This window comes from Lytechinus pictus, chromosome 17 (genome assembly GCF_037042905.1).
Source record: "Lytechinus pictus isolate F3 Inbred chromosome 17, Lp3.0, whole genome shotgun sequence".
In the NCBI taxonomy this organism is placed as follows: Eukaryota; Metazoa; Echinodermata; class Echinoidea; order Temnopleuroida; family Toxopneustidae; genus Lytechinus; species Lytechinus pictus.
In genome coordinates this window covers 20,264,017-20,286,881 of record NC_087261.1, presented here as the reverse complement: position 1 = coordinate 20,286,881, position 22,865 = coordinate 20,264,017, and the positions used below count along the sequence as shown (strand labels likewise).

Below are 22,865 nucleotides of genomic sequence, written 5' to 3'. Positions count from 1 at the left end.
TAAGTGGGGGGAATCAAACATTGCTTACATTCTTAATCTACAAATTACCATGATTTTCTATATTATTCCTCATTGAACAATGTTTCCATGGTACTTACTGTTAATAGCAAATTAATAATTCAGGCAGATAATAGGGGAAGGCGGGGTAAGTTGAGCCACCACCCCAGACCGATAATGAATGAGTCAGACATTGTGGTGGTGCCATATATTGATGACCCATTGCATAACTCCTAACACAACCACATTGTTTTCAACGTTGAAACAAAATAATTTTTCAGAGGGAAAAATGCAAATTTCTGTCCAAAAAAAAAAAAAGTGAAATAGATAAACGCTTTTACCCACATGTTTTTTTTTATAATAAAGACATTAGAACAATATTGTTAGTCCAGGTATGGATCCTCATTCTCGTCATACAGTCATAGTCTTTTACATGATGGATGCATAAGAAATGTGTTGTGAAAATATCACTTTAAGTTCGGACTGGGGTAGGTTGAGCCAGCCAACACGGGGCAAGTTGAGCCATGGTATTTACAACATGCGGAATGTAATATCGTCATGAATAATATATATGTATATATAACTTGAAAAGCCATTGATGTGCAGGCAGAAAGGACCGAATTCACAAGACAGTCGTTTTACTTTTAGAGGAAGTTAGTATTTATAGAAAATTAGCAAGTGAAAAAACTATGAAAAAGAAATTGTCATGCTGGTTCTTGTCTCATACCTTTTGTACTTAGTTTTGTGGCTCAACTTACCCCAGATGGTGGCTCAACCATACTCCATGGATGGGGCAAGTTGAGCCATTTGACATCTTTCTTTTTTTTCAAAGGTGACAGTGACTTTCAGTGTGGGGGTAGAATGTTATATATAGGTAACAAAATGTTTCCCAAGAATTAAATTTTAAGGCAAGGTACTTATTTCTTTAAGATTATGAATCATGTAAGTTCTAAAATAAAAAAGCTTTTAAAAATCGCTCAACCTACCCTGCTTACCCCTACAGACTAGTGCAGGCGTATGTAGCTTTTTGGATCCAATAAAAAGTACAAGGAATATCATGTTGACATAATGTCGCTACAAATATACAACCATAAAAAACAAAAAATAATAACGTGAAATTTGCGTCGGGAATAAGCAAAATGGTGTAATTAAAATGCACTACTATATACTATCAAGCAGACATTCATTATCCCTATATTAATTTGTTTACATACACAATATAGAGTAAATTGGGATGTCAAACACGCTTTAAGTATATGTATTTTATTTAATAACAAGGTCTCTTACTACAAGGTATACAAGCGCAGAAATATACATCACAGATCATGATTAAACTTACATATTACAAAACAACAACTAGATATATTATAGGAACTACTTACGGTAAATATGCATTATATAAAAAAAAATATGTACCGTAATCATTTACGGTATATATACTGACATTGGTGTGACGATATTCAAGTCCCCCTTACAGGTGTGAGTGCAAAAAGTTTTTTTGTTTTTGTTTGGGGGGGGGGGCTCGTAGGTGTGAAAATATTGCGTCACTGGGTCCAATCATTGGGACTCGTTTGCCAACTTCACTATTAGGTGGCAAGTTTCAGTGGTGTCATGTATTCGTCTGCCTAACTATTGTCATTGGTCGGTACCAAACCAGTTGTTTTTATCTTGTCTCCTTTACAGGTAGCCTAGCTTAGCCGGGTAATAATAGCAAGGCCCGCTGGGAGAACAGTTTTCGGAACTGAAGCGGCTACCCTGGGTAAATATACCTTTATTATTATTATTATTATACACAAAAAAAATGTTTTACGCCGTTGTGTGACCCACCTGCGACAATCATGACAATAGTTGGCTAGACTATGGACCTACCACCGCTAGACCAGGGTCCTAGCTAGAATAGTTCAATGCATGACACCTATGCCAATGTACTGCCACTTTAGCTCATCACACAAAAAGTCATATACAATTACAACGATTAATTCACATATCATAGGGACTATACAACTCCATAAATTCACATTATAACATACGAGACACCAGTCAATATGCCAACTTCATGATCCATTATATGGATCAGTCACGAGATGGCGCTATATCATTATATATTAAACCACAGTTTAAAAATAGAAAAAAGTTTGCCTTTACGGCGAGTTACTCTACACTTTTTCACCTTTTTCAAAATAAATTAGTACGGTCATGAGCTTCAATTACATTTATATTATATCAATTATATCAAAAATCGAGAACAAATATTCAAACCCGTCCAATGGAGAGACAATTTATAGGCTAAATCTAAATATGTAAAAAAAGTTGTTAGCCACATGCAAAGACAAAATTAATACGAATAAAAAATGTATTCATTCCATATTATCTCATCCCCGTGATGATAATTAAAAAAAATACATCGCTTTTAAGGCCTTAATTCAACTGCGTTACTTTAACATGTTTAAGAGTGAATCTCGTTGGGATGTATTTTAAAGTTCATTTCCTTATACCTAGTTCAAAATGTCACCATTCGCGCCACGATTTAAACGGTGGTCTAAATCGTGGAGTAATCGTAGTAGATCGTATCGGATCAGTCGAGACAATCTTATTGATCATAATAATAATAGCTGGATTTATAAAGCGCTTTTTGCCTGGGGATATAAGGCGCTGCTATAATTACCCCGAGCTACCATCACCGGCGCTCAGTGCATTCAAGGAAATAATCCTGCCGGGTACCCATTAACCTCACCTGTGTCGAGTGCAGCACATTGTGGATAAATTTCTTGCTGAAGGAAAACACGCCATGGCTAGGATTCGAACCCACGACCCTCTATTTGAAAGACGAGAGTCAGAACCACTAGACCACGGTGCGCCCATAATCATTTCTTGATTTTCTTGATATTGTTGATGGTAGAAAAAAAAAACGTAGCAGTTTGTATTGGAACAGTTAATGCGATCGTATTGATGGTAGAAAAAAAGTTTAAAGTGTTCAAACATTTTAGCGATCAGTTACGAAAGGCCTATCGAGGCGTTCGTAACGTAATTTATTTCTACTCCAAGATAAAAACATGTCATTCATAAATATAAATTTACAAACAAGGTAATACAAATATCTTTGGTGGGAGGATTATGAAAAGCATATTCATGGCTTATCGGAAATGGTCCTGACAAACATACTAATCAAAAATTGAATTAAACTAAAGATACATTAAAATGAAAATACAAGTATCGTATATATACAAAGCACAAACATAGAATACGGAAGGGAACATAGAAAATTAGAAAATAAATTTTATAAATCATTGCATTTTAATAAAAAATTGCCAACATTGTATTTTGAATTGAGATATTTTCTTACTATTCAAAGGGGAAATGGTAAGTTCATTCCATAGAATTGAGCCTTTGTAAAAGATGGAAGACTGTGTTATCGAGATGCGATGAAAACGAGGATGGATATAATGGGCATTTCTGGTTATGTAATTATGGATGTTATAAGTCAGGGTAAAATTATAATTTTTTAAAGAACTTTCATGTTACCCAATGGAGCGTTGCAATGACAGATCACTTCTGGGTGCCATGAGCCTAATTACATCAGGAGGGCTAAAGATATTCGTTCGACCCAACCCATTCGAATTTTCTAAATTTGATATTGCTGATTGACAAAAGTGTATGAATATGATTCAAAATCTAACACTGATTCTAGAAATGGTAACTACTGAACTTCTTTTGCCCAAATTGGGAAAATATATCAATGATTTGGAACTATTTTTTGACTGGCGGAAGAATTGGGGCTATTTTACTGTTTTAGTTGATGAATTTGATCCCATCATAGTTATCTTCATAAATGGCGATTTATTTTTAAAATGAGCTGGCTACGATACCCTTCTCTGGTCAGATATGGAATGTCAGATATATATCCTATCCAAAGGTAGTAAACATTCGACCCTCTAATTTCACATTTATTTTTTATGAATTTTTCTTAAGTGCCATTTTAACATACAAGTCTATGGGGAATGTTTTACGCGCGTGAGACCTATGAGTCAAAATATATAATGCTGACGATAGAGGGCGATACGGAATGTGAAAATATAGATTTTTGTCAATCACTTGGCACACCCCCTCACCAGTATCATATACATCGCTACACTGATTAGTGCGATTTACTACACGATGGATCATACTTTATGTGCATTTACATGCACTTATAACAAACAATATTGTTTGCAAAATCTATCATGCTCTGACTCCTCTAAGTACATCCGGTCTGTCATCAATGGTACTCGAAATGTCCGTTTCATCGAGAAGACGACCGCTTTCCTCGTACATAGATAATGTACACGTTGTCTCAAGATCGCTTACCCTTCTACCATACTTATTACTACGCCTTTGCATATCACAACTCATATCGAACTCGTGCTCGAGCAGTCCATCTCGAGCACCAAACTCAGATTCATTATCATGCTGAGGATTGTCAAGAGATTCAAGTCTGAAGTACACCCTATCAAGGGATTGAATGTTTGATAGATTGCTTCCCACTGAGTTTTCAAAGTCTGAGTTGTAACTGCTTTTCGATACAATTGTGTATCCACTCTCAGTGCGCTGGAGGACCGTGTTTCGCTTCACGGTTGATATTTTCTTCTCTAAGTCTTCATCCTCTGAAGACGATGAAGACTCGAAGGACGTCGGATCTAAGACATGGTAAAGATTTGCAGAGACTGTTGGTCGGAACTGACTGTCGAGGTCATGGTAGAAGTGTTCTGAAATCCGAGATGACGAAGTCGTTTCGTTGGGTTCCTCAACGATAGAATGATTAGGGGATGTTTCAGCGGAGGATTTTGCAAAAAGAACACTCGGTCTTGAGTCTCCAAGTTCAAAAGATATGTTCGGAAGTTTCGAGCATGAATATGGCGAAACGCTCGAGGGAAGTAGCTTGCGTCCTGTGGAAACAGCAGTGTTAACATCCGAATGGCTACGTGATTTACTTAGACTCGTTCTTAATCCAGGAATCCTTGATGAAGTCTTTCCGAAAATGTTCGACATTGGTCGATTGGGAAGTGTTGGTGAGAGGTTAGGACGACTTGGGGAAGGTCCGTTGTCATTTTGAGAATTCAAAGATGACATACTGGTTGGAAAGAAACGGATTCCTGCGGAATGACTGTTGGATTTCCTGAAGGCCCTCTTATGGATTCTTGACGTTTCAGATTTACCCGTAACATCAGACAAGCTTCTATCTTTACTTCCTAGAGCAGAGTTTCGAGATTTCTCCAAATGATTCTTCCTAAATGGCAGCTCTAGCGTGTGAACCACCTTCTTCACAAACGAACTTCTCTTGCTGAGATTCAGAAAGAAATTTGAAGGGTGGGACGAGAGACTACTTTTGACCTCATCAATTGACTCATAGATATTCGGTGTGGGTCGACTTGGCAGGCTACTTGCCCGTCCTGATGGTCGAAGCTCGCTGTTCACACGGGTAAGGTGGCTGTTGAAGGCCTTTGATCCCAGGGTACAGGTAGCTAGTCTTGGGCGGTCATTGGTGGTGAGATGGTCCACCGTCAGGCCTTGAGACGTACCTGGAATATCGGGTCCGCCGCTTTGATTGATGGCCCAGGAGTTTCGACTATGATCAGTGATGACTATCTCACAAACGGATGAAGCAGATGACAGCTGGCCAGATATCGGAGACTGTCTTGGAGGTTGGTGTCCCTTGCTCATGTTGTGGCATTTCCTGTATTGATAAGACATTTTGATATATCACAATAGGTTTTGAGAAAAGAAAAAAAAGGCGTGAAGCTAATTGAAAAGTGTTGATCTACAGATAACTTTTGTTCCGTCATGACATTAATAATTTATGAATACATCCATGAGCCATTGTACTTGCTATTTCTTACCCATATTGACGATTGTTCGGATTTAATTTATCATATTTGCATTTTTTTCGTTGCTGTGACTAAATACTTCCCGATTTTTTCAATGTGTAGTGGACTCCAAAATGGGCATGAAAAATATTTACCCGCATTAATTCTAGATATGTTACTAATACGTATATGGAATCACTGGTGATAATGATGCAGTGAAAATTCCAATTGAAGGTTAGAAACTATTTACATTGTAAAAGAAATACACTGTATGCACATCTGCTTACTTCTGTTTTCTGTAGATGATGCAGTGGACACAGAGGGTTAGAGAACAGATGCAGAGAGCCAGAGCAACTAGCAGTTTTGGTATCGCTGATGAATCTCCTGAGATAGACGATAAATAAATATGAAATAAAATCAGTTAGAACATGCCCCTTTTTGGGGCGCACCTCAAATTCATAAGTAGTGGCAAATACAAAGGTTATACAAAAGTCGGAGGCTCGAAAAGTATCTACTCTCGGTCAACTAGTTCTTATTAGTTTATAAAGATTTATTTTAGTTTGTAGACCCGTGGGGAACTCAATAATATGCGCTGTCTAATTTTGCATGTATAGCCACAAAATATTTAGAAACACTTTTTTAATCGATCTATAAAATGATTTTAAGATGAACATAATCGAAATGAATTGCGATGTTTGGATTATCACTTCGTTTGATCACATTTTTACCCAAAATATCTAGGGTGCACATTCATTGGCATGAGTGAGCATTATATTCTTGCCCAACAGTGCTAACAAATCCCAAGAGTGTGAAAAAACCCTAGGAAACTGAAGAATAACATTAAAAAATTTACTTCAGATATTTTGGCTCACGGACAAAACATCTGCAAAACGGTCAGTGAATGTACAAATTGATATTCTAAAGTCTGAAGAAGAATTTATACATATCATTTGCACATGTTCCAAATTTATAGAATTAATTCAAAAGTTTTATAGTTATATTGGACTCGATTACTATAAAAATAGACAAGTAATTGTCGTCACTGAATTTCGTTTGTTTCTGGTTACGTCCTCTCGTAAATTCACCCGTAACTGTATAAATAACTCTATGTAAAAGACCTATGAGCATGGACCCCATTTCCTGGAGGGTGGCTGTAACTGGGCTCAGACCCGTCTTTTTATGGTTTGGCAAGCAGCATATTATTAGTATATATGTTATTGAATATTTTGCTTGACTGCCTTTTTTTCATTTTTTTTTCAATACACTGGTATACTATATTGAATGGATAGAACTAAACTATGGAATAAAAGATGGCCGTCTTGTGTACCAGTTTGGGGGAAAATCAAACGATTATCCATGGTGGATTAATGTTTTTACCCTTTCCACTGCTAGCTCCGCCCTCAATCGCCGTGGAAGGAACAAGGCCCGATGTTTCGTTCAGAGAGTCCAACACTGTACGTAAAGAAGCGAGGGAAAACTATAATTCATTAAATCGGTACAATATTATCATTAAATCAGGACAGTTAATTTCTATTTATTCATCAATATTGTATTACATTTAATTTTGTATTACATTGTATTATATAAATAGTTACAAGATCACGATTACAAACAATGTATTTTCTTTTACATCACACTTGGAGTTTTCCCAAATAACCTGCGTTAATAATTACAACATAAAAAGGGGTTGTTTTTAATTATATATTTATTTGTTCATATATACATATTCCACAAATCATTCAATTTTTGACGAGTAATATAAATCGATTCATATTAAGTGCATATTTCATTATTCTATTCAGAGAATTCCCAATTTTGGGTCCTGTGACAGTTTTGCTAGAAAATATTCGTTCAATAAAAAATTCTTAATAAATAAAGATAAAAGCCAGATTATTCCACACTCTCGCCAGCTCAGTGACTTTAAAATCGAAATATTTTGATTCTTACAAAATCATTTTACAGTATCATAACATTGTACCATGATATTCTACGCAATAACTGTGAATATGAAACAGAAGACAATCGGGGCCTCTTGTGGATAAAAGAAAATAAGAAGAAATCCGAATAAAAATGTGATACCTGTTGACTTGGTTATCGAAACGGTCGTGGCGGTGGTTTGATCGGTGACCGGTGGTAGATGCGGTAAATGGTATGTTGGTCGCTGTGGTGGTCGCCCAGGGGGACTTCCTGCTGGTCGCGTTCCCTGCGATGGTACGACTGGGCTGCCAGGTGGAATGGTTGGGTGTACAACAGAAATAGATGGCTGCGGGAGAACATCTAAAATAAAGACAGATAAAACTACAGTCACACCACCTAATCTGATCCCAAACGATCAATGGTATCGAATTGAATTGAATTGATTACCAAATCTCACTGTCAAATAAATCTACATGAAACAATACAACAACAACAATTTGGAAAATGGGGCTGGCATGACCGCAAAAATCTCCTCGAGGTTAGCCCCAAGTAGTGTCATTTATTGTTTAAACACTAATTTAAACTAAATCGCAATATTTGTACATCAAGTTCAGTATTAATTATACTTATTATTGATTCAGATGATTGCGGTTATCTTTGACGAACGTATTAACATTATTTACAAAAAATAACGTATTAATTATTCACAAAATCTTCATTAAAAAATTATTTGTTTTAGCCAGTATGTACCAATTGTTATTATTTACATTCTTCTAGTAGCATTCTTGATAACATTTTGCTTCTTTTTTTTTTTTTTGCTTTTTTCACATGTCATTGGTTATTACGTAATATCTGTTACTGCTCTGGAATCGGTTTTTTCCTGTGTTACTATAAGCATAATAATTGATTATATGACATAGTGGTATAACAAAACTGTAAATCACGAGGAAAAGAGTCGAGATATTAACAATATTACTCTTATTTGTTAGCTGAAAACAACGTTTATTCCAGCTTTCAACTGGTATATGGGTAGGAGGAACTTTTAAATTGTAGACAACAGAACAAGGGCGCCATTTGCATAACAAAAACAGCCAATGGTAACTTTGCTATGAAGCTCAATACTAAGGTTACGAAGATAATTAGCCAATCAAATTGTTTGTTACTGCAGTTGATACCGATGTATATAGAGTACCGAAGTGTGACGTCAGTTACCATGGCGTCATGGCGGGCTGGCTCTAAACAGAGTCGCAGCTGACGATCGTCTGTACACATTTGTATGACTTTGGCTGGTCTGAAAAATAGGTTGCAAGCGATCAAATTCTGATAGCTGCCATTTTTCTCCTATGAGAAACACACGCTTTCATCGTGATTCGGCGGATTCATTTGTTTAGAACCAGGCCGCCATGACACCATGGCACCTGATGTCATTGCTTCGGTACTCTATACACACACACACACACGGTCACTTTAGGACTATTAGTCGGGGGAATAATTATGCGGGAACTGTGCATTGCTGTTTCTTTGAAAAGGTAGAACTTCTTCCTTTAATGCCTAATTTGTTAATTTTAATTTTCTCTAATGATAAAGATTTTTAATTCCAACTCTTGGTTAATATAAGAAGCTTTAGTGAAGAGTTAATAGCATGATAATGAAATTTCACAAACTCACTTGAAAATGTTCTCCCATCTGTTATGGCAACATTATCAACTGCAATAACCTGGCCACCAGAAGTCATTATGCCTTCGAATATTATCTATCGGAAGGTAGAAATATATATATAATATAATAAAAAAATCATTAAACAACGAGATTTAAAGAATATTGTATTTCCTTACATTTTAGACATCATAATCATGATCGATGAAATATAACGGAAATATCCAATCTAATTCCGTTAGAAAATGATTTCAACTTTTGGCATGATTATTAGGTTGTCATTGTCAGCAAGGTATTATGGATATGATGTCCTTTAAGCTTCGGTTGATACTAAGGACTCTCTATGACATCACAGGCTTTAAACATCCTAAAAGGGACTGATGAAAATGACCTTTCGGATACATCAATGCAATTCATTTCCAAAGGGTGATGTATCGTTTTCATAATACAATTAAACCTGTGTTAGTGGCTACATTTCTATAGCAGCCACTGGCGGATCCAGGGGAAGGGGGGGGGCAACGCCGGCCCGTGCCCCCCCCCCCCCCCCCCCCCCCGTTGAGAGGCACAATTCAAATTTGTAATGTAAAAATGCCGTTGTTCAAAACAGAAGTGTGTCCTCTTTTTGAAAGTGAAGACCCATTTCTTCTTATAATTATTTTTTCTTTAACTTTTTTTTCGTGAACGAAATGTCCTTTTTTGTTGCTTGTCAATTTTTTTTCTCGGGGAAAACGTGCCCCTTCCCTTTTGGAAAATCCTGGATCCGCCCCTGATAGCAGCCATCTGCCTCTAGTGACCAATAAAACTGATTCTCATGGAGGTATAATGCGTGTGTAAGAACCCGTCTATAGCAGCCACCTGTCTATAAAAGCAACAATTGCTATTCCCATTGGGTGCCAATATAGACAGGTTTCCCTGTAGTTGAATTTTAGAAGACAAAAAGGTTTCTTGTTCTTATCCGACATTATACTGATTAATTTTGGTCAATTTGAAAGCAATTACCGGATTTCGATTTCTTAGATTTATCCCAATGTGGACAGTGTCTACCAATACAACCATAACTCATTATCAATTTCGTCATATTCATCTTTTATCAATGTTGTTTAATTCTAACCATTCGCATCCCTTGTTTTTTCCAGACTTGTTCAACATATACACATGAAACTTGATTGTTGTGCAGACGACAATTCCGTGTCTAAAATTGGTAGACCGTTTTTACCAAAGTGTTCATAGTCAATGAATGAAATGTTTTCTTTTATTTTGATTATTTTGTGTCAGTCACGGCAGTATCAATACATGTAGGTGTACAGTAATCTGAGTTTATTCTAATACGAAAACATAAATCTAATTTGTTCTACTTCAGAAAAATATTTGTAGCCTGTGTATGTAAATGTGGAGAGATTTACAGACCCATCAACACAATGTTAAGTATTACAAAAGGCTTTATGGATTTTTCTGCAAATGCAATTATTTATGAACGTATTCATAAAGGTGTTTGTGCTTTGACGCATGCCAGATTCAAGAACATAGAATATATTGTTAAATACCCTCCATGACAATGGACACCAAAGAGATCTTTGTCGAAATTTTGTGAATCAACATAGCAGTTTTGTCCTGTACAAATATTTGCAACCTTTCATCAGCTTCGAAAATTAGGAAGAAACTGCAGTTCTGGTTCACCAATTTTCGACAAAGACCTCCCAGCTGTTCGTTGTCATTAGACAGTCATGTTCAATAAATTACTGTCTTCTTGAATACGTCGTGGGTCATGAAGCAAACGCTACCTAATATGTATTCGCCACTTCCATCGAGGTATAAAATATATATTAGAAGAAGGCTGTTAGTGGGATGTTTTGTCAGGAAAAAAACATAATCAATGGTAATTTCAAAAAGCAGAACAATTACATTCTGCTCTCCATAGATGCAGTGAAAATTATCATTAGGTTTAACGCCCTATATTCTTAACTATCATAGCCAAACGAAACGGCCAATCTAGTTGTTATATCACATTGACTTGTCGAGGAAGTCCGCTCCTTGACTCCCAAAATATCTTAAAACTGCCCCCGAGAGATGCTAGATAGGCAAACAAAAACACATGTAGCAGGATTTTAAGAACGGTCCTTCTTGCGATAACTACTTGTTTCTACAGATAGCATTGGGGAGGATCCAGTATATCCCTGTACCGAACCAATGGGGAATCCTATCTGGAGAGCGAATCGAAATTCATTTCTCCTAAGATAAAACGGTATTCCATGAATGAATCTTGAAAATTATATTGAGACAATGACCCCGTTTTGGTATTGAATCACTGATTGCAATCTACCCATGTTTCTTCAAGATCTCATGTGACTCCTATCCTATGCCTCTGTTATTAACATGGCAACGCTGCGACAATTGTTTTGATAGGAGAGCTTCTTCCAAGAGGGTAATGACACTTTTAAGGGGTGGCAAGAAGTGAATGATACCCATTGGTTGCCAGGTGGAACAACGTTGAAATTTGTATAAAGAAATGAATATGCTTATTCAATCCTTAGGCCCCTTTTGACTCTCTTATTATATTTGTCAATTAATATTTAAGTACTTATTTGTAATTTTTTTAATGTTTTTTTTTTTATATATCTATCTTATTAAATCATATGACTCTGGGTGCAACCTCGACAGGTCTTTGACCTTTGTTGCTCCCCCACATTCTAGACAAGTTGTATTTTTTCTGTATTTTTTCTGTTTTTTTATATTTATTTTTTGGGTACTTTTTTTCATTCTGCTTTGTATTAAGATGTTATGTGATTTTCCTCTGTAATGGTGTCTTTGACTTCTCTTATGTACGAATGTGGAAATGAATTGTATGAACTTTAAATATTTGAAAAAAAATATTAATGTGTACGTTTGATATTGTAGGGAGTGTGTTACTTTGCTGGATGATTATCATTGTCGCTATCGTACATGATACTTTCCATTGTCTCCAAAGAGATTTGAAATTATATGCAAGGACAAATAAAATCCCATTAAGTACCTAACTCGTCTAATTCAAGAAATATATCAAGATGATTTTCATGAAAATCTTAATTGAATAATCCCCGCCATTTATACATTTATATGTTGTTCTATATATGATACTTGTACTACGAGTTATTATTGTTTGCTTTGTAAAACATGTACATATTGTTATTACTTGTCAACCGTTTAGCATGGGACGATGGACTTGACCTCTTCAAACAATGACAGTTTTTAACTTGAATAAAGATGTGATTAAACATTTTTTTCTCTCGTTCAGATTGTCGCCCTGCATGTCCTACGGGATTCTAAACTTGCTCATCCCGTTCGCATGTTTTGAGCCGGACCAAACAGAAGTTACTGAAGGAAACCTGACAGTATGAGATTTGATGAACAGGACCAGATCAAGGATAATAACCCGTGACGCGTTGATACTTGGAACATGTCCAGTCTCTGGTGAGTTTTCAAAATGACATCAGTACATGATATCATTCATACAAATTTCGATGTTTATGATAGAGAATCACTAGGATTTAAAGAATATAATCCGTGCATACGCAATTGCCTAAATATTGAAGGAGCGTAAATAAATGAGTTAGGTAAGAGTAAGTTATTCCTCCTCCTCTTCTTCTTCTTCTTGGTATTTGTCGTATTCTTCTTCTTTGTATTCTTCTTCTTCGTATTCTTCTTCATATTCTTTTTCTTCTTCAGTCGGTAACAGTACGTGTCACTGTCCTGGTGGAGTGTCGTAATGTTGTACTTTAATGAGGGCCCCTTAAAACTTCACCAATACATTCTAAACATCAGAAAATAACAATCCTTAACCATGGTAGAGAACAAGAGTATAGAAGAGTATAATTATAAAGCTGTAAAAAATTCTTCAAAATATTAAAACGTGGTTAGAGAGCTGAAATGAATACATAGCGTAATCAATGTGTACAAATGTGGTGTCGCCAATTCGATGCAATTGTTTGAAATTCAATTCAATTCAATTCAATTCAATTCATTTATTTGACATCCTTTAAAAACATATGTACAAGTATACAACAACAAAGGAGTACAATAATTTAAATCACAGTATAAGCGATAAAAAATTGTCAAAATATAAAAGAAATGAAAATAAAATGTAGCGGATGTAGGAAGTCAGAAAGGCCATTGACCTGTCAAAGCCGACTCCCTTGATTACTACATTATGGTACGAAATGAATACATTGTGTAATCAATGTGTACAAATGTGCTGTCGCCAATTCGATGCAATTGTGTGCTAAAACGTAAATATAAACTTTTTTGGAATAAGCGGAATTAGTACAAAAGTTAGATACTGCATAAAATAATGTATGTTTAGGTAACTCTGACATGAGGAAAAAACTCAATACGTGGCAGGGGGGTCATTATTTTTCCATAAAGGCGTTTTGAAATAAACTTGAATTGTTAGCTGTTACAGAATTCTTACAAAGCTTCGTGAAATCATGAACACCAGCTAGAAAACCAAGACACCCCGAATTGCAAGGTGGGGAATGCACACGCGGTCATGATGATAAACCTCTCAGAAAAGACAAGTCGAATGAAAAAAAAAATGTTCACTTTGCTAATTACTGAAATATAAAATGAGCCATCACGGCAATATGAAGACTGTTGACACTTGGACCAGTATTTGTTTTGCCATGGACAAACGCTTGGTAGTAATTTGTGTGATTTTAAAAGAAATCATTTTGTGGACGCTGCCTCTACGGTCCACCACCGTAATTTAGTTACATCTTAAACAGTATTCCACAAAGGAGCAAACATCATTCTGAGGACATCATACATGTATTGAAAATGACTTTCGTATGCTGCTCTGCTGGGTCTGCTTGGAAGACTTTTTGAGAAATTTTAGTTATCAGCGGCCAGCTTTATGTGTACATTATGGCAGATATCTCAGGCAATGATGGGGAATGCCATTGAACTTTCGTTGTCTAACCAGTATCAATACTTTGCCACGGTAATGACAATATTCTTATGCCCAACAATAGGAATTCTTTAATCCGTCAACACTCTCCCTTGAAACAAAAGTATTTATTGACAAGGCAGAAAAACATGATTTGGAAGAGATGAGCTTGCCATGGCTTGAGTTGACGTCAGAGTACACGTTGTAAAGGGCCGATAGACGGTGTGTCAGACTTGTTCTAGATTTTAGTAATCCTTACAGGATTTCACGGAGCTGCTTTTAGTTTTTGCGATGAAATATCCACAAGTGTGAAGTCTAAATAAGGGTCGTATCTCTGATCCCTGTCCATGTAATCAGATACGAGTTGGAGTATATTGCCCTGTAAACCTTGCCAAGTCCATCTCGAGGGCAGTCCCTTTATTCGATCGAATCTGTTAAGCCAGAGCCAAGATGGGTTGTAAAAACAACGTGGCGTTCATCGGAGACGATGAACAGAATAGTACCCTTTATACAAACATCCATCATGTTCGTGTACCCATCTAAAATTAATCTGGATTTTTTTTGGTATTTTATTTTGTTTATACGTGCATATATTGTCATGACATATTATTGTTGCATGCATGCTATACTAGATTGTTCTTATTCATAATGATTAGAAGCCCACTGTTGGAACCTGTACCGAAATTGATCAAGCAAGAAATCTATTAGAAAGAATAAAGGAAAATGCAATAGTATGAACAGCATGTATTCCTATATAAAAACAAATTCATTTAATGCATTGATCAAATAGAATATGTTAGTTTATTCATTTAAATGAAATGCATTTGACGGAAATGCCCGAAATAAAACAGACCTTCCTGCGTCTACTATCTTTTACATATACTAGTAGGATTGCTCATCTGGACATTTCAAGTTTATCTAAACTAAGTATGGACTTTGCGCTGTAATGCCAAGTCAAAAAATATGGAATGCGAAAATAGTATTTATATAGAGGTTTGACTTCGGTACCGTTTATAAACCTCTAGGTAAACTCAAAAGAGAACTTACGCTGAATATATTAGAACAGTAGATGGGTACAACGACCCCTATCCATTCGCCAGTCTCATGTGATTGCTTGTAGTCGGTAGATCTCCATATCTCACCATTATTGCATCCTGCAACACAGAAGAAAACGATAAAAAAACATTTATCTTGGAGTATTTTGTTTCAATCTTGCCCTTTCTTGACTTAAGCATGTTCAATGCTGGGGTATTATTTTGTTAATATATTGTACGTTGCATGTTTATACTGTTATAGAATCCATTCATGTGGAACGTTGTGAATATGTCTCCTGTTTGTAACGTTCGTGGGAGATCAAAAGTTCATTTCCGGTGATATTATTGTAAAATATAAACATTTGGCGAAATCATTTCACTTACCTTACTTTGAGAAATAAGTATATTCAGAATCAATGGTTGTTATATTGTCTCGGTCGTTGCTGTATAATTATGTACGCACACACAAATGCATATGCATGCTCATACATAAAATAATAGACATCTGAACATAATATAATAGACAATACAGCACCATCATTGTAGAAAAAAAAATGAACAGAATACTTTTCCAAGAGATTCGAAATGAGGAGTTATAGAAGGAATTAGAGAAGATATAGAGCGTCTTTAAGGTTTCTAACCTGTTCAGGAAATGACGAAATAGATACCTTTTATGCGGAGCTGGGGCAAGAGTCTATCCCCTTCTTTCTCCTTAGTTTCCCAAATATAATAATAAAACGTAAGAGTAGCAACTCCGTTGTAGGCTTGCACGTTGGAGTAAACACGAATGTTCTGCCAGCATTGCCGTGGGCATGTTATTCCCACGTAATAATCTGTAGAGAGAAAAAAGTATGAAGTTAACTTTGTTATATGAATTCGTTGCTTTAGTGTTGCGTTAAAAAAATCGATCGAGCGGCGAGTCTAGCACTTTTCATGATTATATGACTATTTTACAATAAAAAAGTTGATTTTTTAATCGGAAAAGTGAAGAATCTGTGTGCGTGCCAGAGAGTGTGCGTTAGGTGTATGTGTAGGAGGTGAATGTGTGTGCGTGGTGATGCGGGTGATGGTATCAAAGTATCATATGTTTGGGTAGGTGGGTGAGTTTGTGTATGAGAGAGAGGGTGTGTAAGTGTGAGTGTAGTTGTATAACGGTCTGCGAACGGGTGCGGGTGGGTGAGTGTGTGTGTGTTTGTGGGTGGGTATATGTGTGTGCCGGTGTTGCATTGCGTGAGTATGATTACATTTTCGATTGGACAATTCGTAAACAATTTTTTATTCTTGCTTGTAAAAAAAATAATTTACACATTAAATCTGGTCTTCAACAAAAGAGAAATACAATGTTCACATTACGTTCTAACACCTTCAACTGTTCCATAGGAAACAAAAACGGCATTAAAAATTGACTCTTTTTATTTACATGCAATCACTATTGCCGTGGGTGATTTAATTGATGTTTTCCCTTCTGAAACTGCTATGATCTGGTCCATCGGAGGAGTAAATAAGATCAAAGTTAGATAAAAATATTATTTGAAGCGGTCATCAGGTAGTAATGACATTGAGTCATGCCAGGGGAGGCTAAATCATTTATTTAAATGATTGGAATTTTCCGTCCCAATGTTGTCTCTCTAAACTGCCATGTGACAGGTCGAATCGACACACGCCCCTGGTCAATGCGGTTTGTATCGTATGAATATGAACTCTGGATGTTACTATTTTTACCATTAAACATGTATTGAAATAATACAAATATTCAACTCAAATTCTAACTCGATTTCGTGCCTTTAAAATACATAACGGTCAGATTAAAATTCTATTTACCATTTGAAATATGAAACCTGGACGCAACGAACACCCCCCCCCCCCAAAAAAAAAAAAATACACGAACACACACACATATATATATATATATTTATAGCATAAATTACAAATCAACATTTCCCTCTTGCATTCAAAACTCCCATGGAGATGTTGGTGCTCAATCATCAACAAAATTACTCTGAATGTTTATTTAAAAAAAGAAACAAGCTCATTACCACTTACAGTTTAAAAAAAAGGAAAATGACTTTCGTATCTCGAATGCACCTCATGGTATAGGTGCTGTTCATTGACTCTTAGTTCTGCTGCAAAATTATTTTGAGTGTGCAATTGTATGAAATTATGTTGGATATTTCTTGTAATAGTAATATATTTTTTGATTTATTTTTTTAGTTTGGCTATATCTCTAATTATTCAAATGTTTAAGTACGTATAGTACTGAAAATAAGGATGCTTTAGTATTTTGCAGAACAAGTAAACTGTTCTAAGAGATAAGGAATGAATCTCAAAACTAAATGCTGATTGGTGGTTATAAAAACAAAGAAGACTATAATCTTGGGTAATAATGTTTGATGCTTCATAATAATGAAAGTCATATTCAACAAAATGATTGCGAATCGCATTAGTAACATAATCAATAACTTTATGAACCACTTCCCATGTACTTGTAATTCGCCATAACCCTTCAAGAACAGGTTTTCAAATTCAATGTTTAATAATGCCGTGAGATGATAATTCCTTTGGACAAGCTAGGCAATGAGTGGATTTACCTTTTGACTTTGGTGATCTGTATATTTTCCATCCTTGGTTTGCGACACCTGATGCGGATTGGGCTACGATGGTCGGATGACATCGCAAGGCATTGTTGAATGTACAGTACTGCTTCCCTGAAAATGATTTTTTTTTTCAAAGAGGTAAAAATATTATTCAAAATATTGTTGTTTGTCATACAAAATTTACCTGAATGTATCTGACCTCACTAAACATAATTGTTTATATTTCATTCACTGATCGTGTATGCCTGTGTGATCTTCATTGTGATCTTGAACAATCAAACCATGAAACAAGCATCAGTTTCATCAAAATGATTTTTTTTTTTTAGGAGTAAAAATATTATTCAAAATATGTTTCTTTGTCATACAAAATTTACTTGAATGTAACTGACCTCGCTAAACATAATTGTTTATATTTCATTCACTGGTCGTGTATACCTGTGTGAGCTTAATAGTGATCTTGGACAATCAAACCATAAAACAGGCATCATTTTCATCAAAATGTGATGAAAATGCAAACTTTGTTACCATTTTAAAAATTAAAAAAAATAAGAAAAATCATTTCGATTTTTGCATATTCATAATATTCGTGACATTGATAATGAAATCCATATAACTGTTTTTCAGAAATAATGAGACCCTCAATATTGCAGGATGCGTCATTTCAAATCCGATTTTTATTAACTTTTTCAGCATTTTATTTGTGATTGTCGTTGGTCAGTGCAAACATGTATCTTTCTCAAAAGAATGAATTGACGTGTGAGTTCTTTCGATGCCTTTCAGAAAACACAAAATAGATGGGCGCGTAATATATTGACATTAAAATAAGTTATACTATTCCAATCAAAACGAGACAATTATTTGATTTTATTCATATCAGTTTTATTCCAGTTAAAACCAATCATATGGTATAAGATAATAAACATATCAATATGTCTGGGGACAGTTCTGCTCCACCAAGATGAGCTAGCCACTGTTACAAGAAAGGGAAGGCTAAAATAAGCAAATTTAGCACTGACAACGATACTGGTATACCACCTTTTATGAATTCAGGTTTGCACCTTTCTAATCTGGAAGGTGGCATATTTAGCTATTGAAAGGCGTAACTATACCAATCACTGGTGGATCCAAGGGGGGGGGCACAGCCGGCCCGTACCCCCCCCCCCCCCCTTTGAGAAGCAAAATTAAAATTTGTAATGTAAAATGCCATCAAAAGAGAGGTGTGTCCCCTCTTTTGAAAGTGAAGACCTTTTTTTTTTTTTGCTTGTCATATTTTCCCTCCGAAAAAATGTGCCCCCCTTTTTTGGGGGGAAATCCTGGATCCGCCCCTGATACCAATAACGTACAGATATGGAAGCATGAGTTAAAGGTGGTCATGTGGCGTTGGATGCATTTGAAAAAAGTGCAAAGTTTAACCGTTTAACTTAGAAGGTATGAATCACAATATTAATAGTTTAAGCTCAATTTTAATATTTAAGCATTGCCTGTTTACAAGTGTCAATCTGGTAATTATCCTATATACGTGCTATTAATCATTTTGTAATCTTGTTTACAAAATATCTTCAGAACAGTTGTAATCCTGCGAAGACATCCATTCTGACCGGACTTAGCAAGAAACAATGGGAATCAAGGCCGGAACTTGGCACACCCTAAATGTTTCTCGAAAGAGTGCCCTTAAAAACGGGGATCTCACCATTGCCAAGTATAACGGAAATCGTTGACCGTTGGACTAATTAATAGGATTGTCCAGCCTAATAATTGACCCTAGCCCGACACGTTTGATCAACGTATAGCCTTCTGTTTTATTGCTCAATGCAAATGCGTGACAAAACGACGTAGTCTGTACAGTATAACGCAAAACAAACTTCGAATGGCCTATTCTTCACGTAGAATATTTTCTTTACAACGTTCACAAGATTTTTTTCTTTTTAATTTAACTCGTAACTACGTGAAATTGAAAAAAGTGCATGTACCATTTAGTTTCGATGGATGTAACAAATTTGCGGGCAATTCATAGATATTCCAACATTTCTATGTGATTTTCTATTGATTTACACTTTTGTACAAGGCTCTGTTTTGTAAAGACTGTTCACTAATTTTGATGAAAGGATTCAGCAATTTTTTTATTAAATAAATTTATTTAAACTTTATTTGATGGCTGTTCTCTAGTTCTTGAGTCAATTGTGAATTGTAGGTAGTCAAGCAACCCGGTATTTAGATTTTTAATGAGTCATAATCACAATTGTCTTTAAGTTTAACCTGAATTTATTAGGGTGAAAAATCCACTTTCAAAGTTAATTCGTGACAAATGTGTCGTAAGTATGTGTACTTTGTGTTTACAATATGTGATCCCAATAACCAGTTTATATACCAAATAAAAATAATTAATCTAGAAATGATGACAATACTTGTTTTCAACCCAATCGTCACATGTCGGAGAAAACTTGGAGTTAAAGCTCATTAGATAAAATTAATGTTAGAGAAAATTTAATGACATTAAAAGAAAATGTTGTAATGAGAATAAAATGTTACATGATTAATGTTCTGAAAGTCGAGATGGCTTAATTCATACATCCCAGCGTGTACCTTGGAATATCAACGGCTAGAATCGGGCTAGGAAGAGGTTAATCAAGTTTTATGACCGCCAGCCTTAGGATTCCTTCATATCGGTTCTCATCAGACTGCTAAAGAGTGCCATGCAAATTGATTGGAACATGTTAGAAGCTCGGGATTTGAGGAGGGGCTAACAAATATGACAGCACTTCAAAACTTTGATAATTATGTGGAGGAATTAATCATCTTCAATGCACGATTCAATGGGAGTGAAATATTGGTAATCAAATGCAGTGGAGCTCTGATTTACAAAATAATCTTCTTTTTTTTTTATTTCAGACTGAGACGTGTAAGGTCTTTATTACTAATTAAATTGTAATTGCACAACTCCTGAACATTATTATCGTTTCCCTAATTCTGTAAGGTGTAGGGCCTATGAGGCGATAAGAATTAAGAGCAATGTTCTTTAATCAAACAGTTACCATAGGAACTGTGCTTTTCCATGTTTTTAGACAATCGAAATCAAGGGAGCTATCAGTTATCTTGAAACGCTCTCTCGTTGTTTAAACATAAGAATATTGTTCATCAGTGTAATAAAGTACTTCTCCTCGGGACTGTGATGGTTAATGCAGATGATCTTTCGTGGTCCCCCACCAGACCCCTGAAAGAGCTAGACTAGGGAGGAGTCCATTTGGAGTGAATTGTAAGCCTTTGAAGAGTGGATTTTATCTCGATTTGGAGCGAAAATACGTAACATCACTCCAAAATGAACTAAAATTCACTCTAACGAGATGTTCAGTTCGCTCCAATAGGACTTCAATTCAATTTGTTTTTATTTTCATTTTCAGATAATAAACATGACAAACAATATTATACATACATAATATACAAAGCAGATTAAATGTCATAATATATACTTCAGTTACAGATAACATCATACAAAAAATAATCGGTAAATAAATAGGTCGTAATTTAAAAAACAATGATAATGAACTTATTGAAAAGCAAAGCTTGTATTGGCAAGCCCCTCTGGAAAATGAATAGTGATTTTAGCCATAGGCAGTTAAAAGTAGGATAAGGTAAATATAATCGATTTAAACGAAGAGCGATGTGGGTTTTGATAACAAAGAGAGAAAAATATGTAAAGATAAAAAAAAACATCACAGTTAAAAAGAAAGAAAGAGGTAAAAATAGGGAGACGGGTATCGTGTTCATCCTGAAGCGGGAAAAATAAGAAATGGATAGATAATCAAAGTATCGTACCAAATAGAGAATTCGCATGTATTATGGAAGGTATTCCTGAATAAATGACTTGCCCCTATGCAGTGCGTATCCATAACAAGTTTACGCTTTGAAAAAGTCTTGGGGAATTGAAAAATATACAACATGTGGATAATGCCTCAACATATATTACTGGGAATGGGTCTCATCTCTCAAATGAAAATAACAATTTTTAGAAAATATTACACATGAGTGAACACTGTTCATTTTTGTAAAGCTTGAAGAAATCGGTTTGCACGGTGTGTCATGATAAAAAGGCGAAAACAAACTTTAACATTTTTAGAGAATTGAAATAAAACAAATACATTTAGATATTTTGTAACAACTTTGCCACAAAAATTAACATTTTAACCCTAGATAAGCACAACCTTTACTTTTTTGTACAAGCTGGATCTGAGGACACAACTGAATGTAAACAAAAGAGTTTAAAATGGGACCACCTTTCATATTTCATTTAATACTTGTTTCTCCACACTTTTCCCAAGATTGTCAATAATTATTAACAAAACGAAAATCAAGCCTATGCCATTTCATGTGAATCACAGCTCAGTAAAGCAGATACCATCACGGTGGCCTAGGTGTGTGGGGCAAGTGTTTTGGGCAAGGAAACAAGCAAAAAAGGTAAAAGATAATCTTCAATCAATCTTCCTAGATAAAGTCCACGTGTTTTTCATGATTAATGTCTACTTTTATTCACATAACTATTTCCAAGTTCTGCACAAATCATTTTTCACGAAATTATCAAAAGTAAGTGGTGCTCACTCAAGCGGAAATATTTTTTGACAGTTATGGCGTCATTTGCCAAAAGAGATCTGTACCAATGTTTGAATAAGGAAAAAGCTTCAGGATATTACAAATATTTAATTTAACAGCATGATTACTAAGTGTAAACTTTTTGATACACACTGTACAGTCAAGCTCCTCTGTTTGGCATATATATACACTGCAAAAACGCCGGTGTTAAGTTAACACCAGCCTGGTATATATATCGGTTCACACCAGGGAAGCGTTGAAAAAACCACCAATTAAGAATCAAACCGATATTGATTTAACACTAATTGGTGTTTCTTAAATGCCA

General features: G+C 35.5%; 1 protein-coding gene across 1 annotated transcript; it reads right to left on the bottom strand.

Annotated features, from left to right (window-relative positions):
• Nucleotides 1-1,247: 1,247 nt before the first annotated feature.
• On the bottom strand, nucleotides 1,248-21,010 carry LOC129280145 (uncharacterized). Its single transcript, XM_064112589.1, has 9 exons — nucleotides 20,989-21,010; nucleotides 17,951-18,067; nucleotides 16,031-16,195; nucleotides 15,376-15,482; nucleotides 9,423-9,507; nucleotides 7,917-8,114; nucleotides 7,215-7,289; nucleotides 6,125-6,221; nucleotides 1,248-5,707 (listed from the first exon to the last, which is right to left on the bottom strand). Exons 1-9 carry the CDS (start codon nucleotides 21,008-21,010, stop codon nucleotides 4,216-4,218), a joined length of 2,358 nt encoding a protein of 785 aa, XP_063968659.1. The 3' UTR covers nucleotides 1,248-4,215.
• Nucleotides 21,011-22,865: the final 1,855 nt, after the last annotated feature.

What these genes read in the sequence shown, in the direction of transcription:
- LOC129280145 (XM_064112589.1), bottom strand. Translation starts at nt 21,010, where the DNA reads ATGGAAAAGCACAGTTCCTATG. An exon ending in AGATGGGAGAACATTTTCAA is followed by an intron (nt 8,115 to 9,422) that starts GTGAGTTTGTGA and finishes TCTTTATTTTAG; the next exon opens with ATGTTCTCCCGCAGCCATCT. An exon ending in ATCATCTACAGAAAACAGAA is followed by an intron (nt 5,708 to 6,124) that starts GTAAGCAGATGT and finishes TTATCAATACAG; the next exon opens with GAAATGCCACAACATGAGCA.